At 35.2% G+C, this 7500-nt stretch overlaps 1 protein-coding gene across 3 annotated transcripts in view; it reads left to right on the top strand.

Moving 5' to 3' along the window:
• Positions 1-7500, top strand: part of LOC136855369 (uncharacterized) — a 128441-nt gene that overhangs the window by 68890 nt on the left and 52051 nt on the right. For all 3 annotated transcript variants that reach the window (XR_010858000.1, XM_067132290.1, XM_067132289.1), the window contains exon 3: positions 4234-4377. Coding sequence is in view for 2 of the 3 variants with exons in the window: in XM_067132290.1 (XP_066988391.1) it covers positions 4322-4377 (56 nt within the window). In the remaining variant the exon portion in view is untranslated. The remainder of the gene's footprint in view (positions 1-4233; positions 4378-7500) is intronic.

Raw genomic sequence — 7500 nt, 5'->3', positions numbered from 1 at the left:
ACCACTTATGCTTACATCCAAAGCAAGACTACTTTTGCATAAATCCAAAGCAAGACCACTTATGCTTACATCAAAAGCAAGACTATTTTGCGTAAATCCAAAGCAAGACCACTTATGCTTACATCCAAAGCAAGACTACTTTTGCGTAAATCCAAAGCAAGACCACTTATGCTCACATCCAAAGCAAGACCACTTTTGCTTACATCCAAAGCAAGACCACTTTTGCTTACATCCAAAGCAAGACCACTTTTACGTAAATCCAAAGCAAGACCACTTATGCTTACATCCAAAACAAGACTACTTTTGCGTACATCCAAAGCAAGGCTACTTTCTCGTACATCCAAAGCAGGACCACATTTGCTTACAACCAAAGCAAGACCACTTTTGCTAACATCCAAAGCAGGACCTCTTTTACTTACATCCAAAGAAAGACTACTTTTGCGTACATCCAGAAAGGAAGAATAATAGGAATAAAAGAATAAAAAGAGGTGAAATAAGACTGAAAGATAGATAAGGACTTACAAAAGCGAGTCCATGGTTGTAAGTACTTCACGATTCAGGCAATCAGGCGTCCCTGGTTTAATCACAGTCCAAGAAGCTTTCGGGTTTAATTTTGAAATGCTGGTTAACTCAACTCGCAACAAAGGTTAAATCACTTTGGAAAAATTTAATGTTCTGCTTTTATGAAAACAGAAAAGTAATAGATCTCCGTATACAGTCAGCAGAAACACTTGAAGAACAGTGATTGAGTACGTGTCATCCACACGTAATTTTTTGGTTTGACCATTATAAATGTCTTAAAAACAATTTATTGGCAGTGTTCATAGGCATTCTGGCCGCGGCCCACGAAACAAGAGCCCTAAAAGATGGTCGTGGCCTTGCTCTACCTATATCCTATAATTCTTCTTGTGAGTATGTTATGTGTATGTAAAAAATAAGAAAATAAATATCCAGAGCCTGACTAAGAAGAATTCCATTGTGTGTCAAAGAATCCGCAAAGAACAAAGAACACCATAAAAACAATTTCGAAAGTATCCCCAACAGCCAACCTTCCCTCCAAGTTAGGGAGAAAAATTGATAGATAATCATGCATTGGATGCAACATTAAAAAATAAATTAAGAATTTACTGATAATTAGTGATTTTCATTAAACGCATTCCTCACATATCGCCTGGCTCTATAATTAGGAGTTAATTACTCTGATTAGGAATTCTGATCCATATTTATATCCGGAAATTTGTATAATAGTCTCTCTCTAATCGTGGCGTAATCCAGCTTTTGTTTGGTGCCTGTAAAATTTTCATTTTATCCCCTTATACAGTTCTGATCCCGTTTCTAGCTTTACAACTTAGTTGATAATCCCACGTTTCATGGTGCTCGGCTCAACCTTACGGGCAGCTTCATTTAAAGTTGACTATTTTACTCTATTGTTGGGGTTAATCCATTTCATTTTCAATCTGTGTTGTCATTCCGTGGAATATATGACTACAGATGAAAGCTTCCCGCGATCTTTCATGTAATAGTGTGATTATTTTTCAAGTTACTTTTGTATTTATTTGACTTTACTACGGTCTACCCAAAGCCAAATCAAAGTCCTTCAAAGAAGGCATCGCGCTTATCCCATACAAAAATGGGAAAAAAGCACGTTAAAAGAAGAAGAAGAAGAAGATGAAGAAGAAATGAATGTTCAGTGAAAGCTTATGTAGCGCCAGCCCAAAGCTATATTGCTATGTAGTCATATCTCTTTATTTCTTTTTGAATAATGATACGACTTAAACAAAACGCAATGAAATATTAGACATATAAAACTCAAATCAAACTCTGGAAGACGTTAGCTCACCTTCCTGTAGGGAACCCACTTGTCTTTAAGGAACTCCCCTGTCCTTAGGGAATTCACCTGTCATTAGGGAACTCACCTGTCTTTAGGGATTCATCTGTCTTTTTGGAACTCACCTGTTTTTAGGGAACTTACCTGTTTTTATGGACTCACCTGTCTTTAGGGAACTCCCCTGTCTTTAGGGAATTCACCTGTCTTTAGGGAACTCGCCTGTCTTTCTGAAACTCCCTTGTCTTTAGTGAATCCTCCTGTCTTTAGAGAACTCCCCTATCTTTAGGAAATTAACCTGTCTTTGTAGAACTCACCTGTTTTTAGGGAACTCATCTGTCGTTAGGGAACTCATCTGTCTTTAGGGAACTCACCTGTCTTTAGGGAACTCGCTTGTCTTTAGGAACTCTCCTATCTTTAGGGAATCCACCTGTCTTTAGGGAATTCACCTTTTTTAGGGAACTCATCATTCATTAGAGAACTCACTAATCTTTAGGGAACTTACCTGTTTTTAACGAACTCATTTGTCTTGAAGGAATTCTCCTGTTTTAGGGAACTCGCCTGTCTTTAGGGAACTCACCTGTCTTTAGGGAGCTCACTAATCTTTAGGAAACTTATCTGTCTTTAAGGAACTTATCTGTCTTTAAGGAACTCATTTGTCTTAAGGGTACTCACCTGTCTATAGGTGAACTCACCTGTCTTTAGGGAACTCACCTGTCTTTAGGGAAATCAGCTGTTTCTAAGGAACTCACCTCTCTGTAGGCAACTCACTTGCTTTTAGGAACACCCCTGTCTTTCTGGAACTCACCTGTCTTTGGGAACTCTCTTGTCTCTAGGAAATCCCCTGGCTTTAGGAAACTCACCTCTCTTTAGGGAACCCACCTGTCTTCAGGATGTTTCTTACTGGCCAGATGAAGCTGATTCCCTAAAAGAATATAAGGTAAGAAAATTGACTTTTAGAATGTATCCAGCTTATAATAACAGTGTTATGAAAATCTGTATATATTTCAAATTATAAACAAATGCCTTGTAAGAGTGTGATGTTTGAAGGATATTTACACTGTTTATTTTTCACTGATATATTATTGCAAGCACAGAATGTCTTTAACAAATAAACGCCCAACAGAGAGAGAGAAAGAGTAATATTCAACCTCTTAGGAAAATCCAGGCAGAATATGTACTTTGTAAAATCTCTTGTCGCGTACTTAACCAAAAAAGTATTCAGCCTAAAAATTCTAACGTGTTCTCACAATGATGAAATGTTAATATACATTCAAAGAAAGACTTGTATTTGGAATATACAATATAATAAATATTCCAAATAAACATTATTGAATATCAACCATTATATAAATGACATTGTACAAATGATTTTATTATTTAAATGACTTTCGACGCTACCAAGGTTTAGTAGAAAGAGCAGACAGGAACTCCCCCAAACATATTTGTATGCAAATGTAGTGGTAATTCCTTCTTCCCTCCCTCCCTTCCCCCTCCCCTCTCCCCCCAAGGCAATTTAATACTCGTGGTAAGGCAAACAACGTTTTTCATTATCATTGACATCATAACACGCATTTTCATGATATTAAACATAGCAGCTGCAATACAAATAGACCATTTTCTGGCCATAAATATTTGACCTGTAGTGTATCGTGTTGAAATGAGAGGCTTATGCAAAGGAGAGAATGTGTATTCATGTATGAGTGTATATATATATATATATATATATATATATATATATATATATATATATATATATATATGTGTGTGTGTGTGTGTGTGTGTGTGTGTGTGTGTGTGTGTGTGTGTGCAAATATATAACATATAAATATATGTAAACATATATGTGATATATATATATATATATATATATATATATATATATATATATATATATATATATATATATATATATATATATATATTATATATATATATATATATATATATATATATATATATATATATATATATATATATATATATATATATATATCTCGAGTTCCTCATTGGACGGGTTGGCATCGTTCTTGGATAGCACTCTACTGGGCCAGCGTTCGATTCTCCGACCGGCCAATGAAGAATTAGAGAAATTTATTTCCAGTGATAGAAATTCATTTCTCGTTACAGTGTGGTTCGGATTCCACAATAGGTTGTAGGTCCTGCCCTTGCTAGGTAACCAATTGGTTCTTAGCCACGTAAAATAAATCTAATCCTTCGGGCCAGCCCTAGGAGAGCTGTTAATCAGCTCAGTGGTCTGGTTTAACTAAGGTATACTTAACTTAACATAAATTATATATATATATATATATATATATATATATATATATATATATATATATATATATATATATATATAAATTTCTGACAACATTTTAGATACTCTCCTTACTTCTTCCTATTTTCAGGTCTGTGTGTTGAAGGGAAAAATAAACTGGTCGTATGCTTTTCCATATATTAATTCCCCAAGCGACAGCTGTTTTCAGCCATTAAACCATGGCCATCTTCGATGCTACACTAGATCTTCAGTGGAACTACTCTCCAGTGAATAGGTGAGTTCATTCAAAAATTGATTGATAAGCAAAAACAGACATTTCATTAACTGAATTTAAAAGTCTTGTATATAATGCGTTTTCTAAAAATACATTTGATTCATTTGGTCTCGTAATAAGGAATATATTGGGCTATACTTTATGTAAGTGAGATAGAATATATAAAAGGAAATTAAGTTTATGCAGATTTTTTTTTATGTAGTCGATTGTCATTTGCTCTGAGAAAGCTATACATTTGTTCAATAATCGGTTAAACATCTTTCTTACCTTATTAGTTACCAGATTTATAATATGGCCTTTTTGTCGTTATTCCCCATGTGTGAGGTTAATTTTTATAATTTTTTGGTAGCAACACACATATAAAACGTCAAAGCTCAATGGTAATTGCAGTAAAAACCTTTATTCTGTTTTCAGTCTTCAAGCACATTTCTCTTGATTTATCCAAAATGAAAATCATTTTTTATTCGTTGTTATAAATTTTATATGAAGCATTGGGCAAATTTCTCGCAGTACTCGACATCCTGGGAGCCCGCTGTCTATCCCCTGTCCCTTTCCTGACACCAGAAAAAATTCCCTTCCCCAGAATTTTCCTCTCCTTGTTTCCATCCTGGACTTTCAACCGAAGTGCTTGAAATGCCAATCATGCGAAGCCACTACTAGACAGAAGCAAAGAAATCCTTGTCTTTTTTTTCTCTTTCCTTCATCTTATTTGTCATTATTGTTATTATATTCAGAAGATGAAATCTATTCATACGGAACTAGCTCACAAGTTTCTATTGGCTTGAGATTCAAGCTTCCAAAGAATATGGTGTTCATTAGGAAGAAGTAAGAGGGAGGTAAAGGGAAATACATAAAGAAGAGATCCCACTTATTGAAAAAGGAGAAATAAATTAATGAATTAATGAATAGATAAAAATGTATTAAGATGCAAGGAGAATAGTGATAAGGTAGTAATGCATTGCGTCTTTGCTTGGACTTCTTAAGTTATTTGATTTTATCTTCATCATTCTCTTGTTCTGTTTCAGTCCATCTTATGAATCCCCTAACCAAAATTCTCTTTCGTTTAGGGACTACGAGACTACATTAATTTCCAAATACATGATCCGTTTTCAGGAACTAAGCAACAACAAGAAATCTATTTTCCTGTTGGGGACTACGAGCCTACATTATTTTTCAAACACTTGGTCCTTTTTCAGGAACCAAGCAATAATAAAAAAATCTATTTTCTTGTGGGGACTACGAGCCTACATTATTTTTCAAATAGGTGGTCCTTTTTCAGGAACCATGCAATAATAAAAAATCTATTTTTTTGTGGGGGCTTCGAATCTACATTGTTTTTCAAATATGTGGTCCTTTTTGACGAACCAAGCAATAATAAAAAATCTATTTTCTTGTGGAGACTGCGAGCCTACATTATTTTTCAAATACATGGTCCTTTTTCAGGAACCATGCAATAATAAAAAATCTATTTTCTTGTGGGGGCTAAGAGTCTACATTAATTTTCAAATACGTGGTCCTTTTTGAGGAACCAAGCATTAATAAAAAAAAATTATTTTCTTGTGGGGGCCACGAGTCTACATTGTTTTTCAAACACTTGGTCCTTTTTCAGGAACTAAGCAATAATAAAAAATCTATTTGCTTATGGGGCTACGAGTCTGCATTGTTTTTCAAATACGTGGTCCTTTTTGAGGAACCAAGCAATAAAAAAAAAAATCTATTTTCTTGTGGGGACTACGAGCCTACATTATTTTTCAAATGCGTGGTCCTTTTTCAGGTACCAACCAATAATTAAAAACCTATTTTCTTGTGAGGACTACAAGCCTACATTATTTTTCAAATACGTGGTCCTTTTTCAGGAACTAAGCAATAATAAAAACATTTTCTTGTGGGGCCTACGAGCCTACGTTATTTTTCAAGTGCGTAGTCCTTTTTCAGGAATTAAGCAATAATAAAAAAATCTGTTTTCTTTTTGGGACTACGGGCCTAAATTAATTTTCAAATACGTGGTTCCTTGCTCAAGAACTAAGGCTAGATCTTGAACTAAGGAATAACTAAAGTCTATGTTCTTTCGGGTACTATGAGCCCAAATTAATTTTCAAATACGTGGCTCGTTTTCAAGAACTAAGTAATTAAATGATTTGCGTTTTACGGTTATATTACCTAATTGTGCACAAAGTCCTAACGCAAAGCGATATATAAAATATAAAATATTTACTGTTTTTGTATTCGTATGCATCAGAGCCCATTAATGAGATTTTAGCAGACTTATCTCCTTCCCTAATCGTTTCTATTAGGTATTATTATCTTATTTATCTACTTTCTCTCCACGCCTACTTTCTTATTAATTAACCTATCCTCCTGCCTTTCCTGTGCTTATCCTTCACAAATGCATTCTAATCTCCATTCTCTCTTTTCATAATTCTCATCAAAGTATTTCTGGGTCTTCCATCTCGACTGGTGCCCAAAGGAGCCCAGCTGACACTTGTACACGTATTGTTCTCCCAGGGTTTGTGCAAAGGACATGTCCAAGTCATCTCCATCTCCTTTTCATTTTTATCTTATCCACGTATGAAACTCACGTAATTTCACTTAAGGTGTCATTTCTAAATCTTTCCTGCTACCTGACCCACGATATTCTTCTTAACTTTACGCTCAAATCGACAGAATCTTTCAGATACACTTTCATTCACACCAACAACCGTAGAACTTCTCTTCCTCCCACGCTTTGTAAACTCGTCTTTCTTTTTTTCTATACTTCTTCTCTTGTGTAGTTTCCCTCATCTGACTCCCAATATCCATCGTAAAGCTTTACTCTCAAATCGACAGAGTCTGTCAGATACAGTTTCTCTCACACCAACAACAATAGAACTTCTTTTCCTCCCATACTGCGCAGACTCTTCTCCTTTTCATCATTTCTTCTTGTCCCTTCCCTGTCTTCTGGAGTTTTCCCAGAAGACGTATTGTCTTTCACCACATCCGGGGCCTCCCCTTGATTCATTTACCTCGTCCCCTATTGCTGACCGCCGATCTCCATTTCAAATTTCCAAGTTCCTTTTGCTGAGAACAAAAAATTCGATAAAGCGGTTAACTCTACTTTCGGATGGAGTTTGAGTTTAAATATTT

The sequence above is a fragment of the Macrobrachium rosenbergii genome, chromosome 31 (genome assembly GCF_040412425.1).
Source record: "Macrobrachium rosenbergii isolate ZJJX-2024 chromosome 31, ASM4041242v1, whole genome shotgun sequence".
NCBI classification, from domain to species: Eukaryota; Metazoa; Arthropoda; class Malacostraca; order Decapoda; family Palaemonidae; genus Macrobrachium; species Macrobrachium rosenbergii.
Note: the sequence above shows the minus strand (reverse complement) of the source record. Positions and strands in the feature narration are given on the sequence as shown.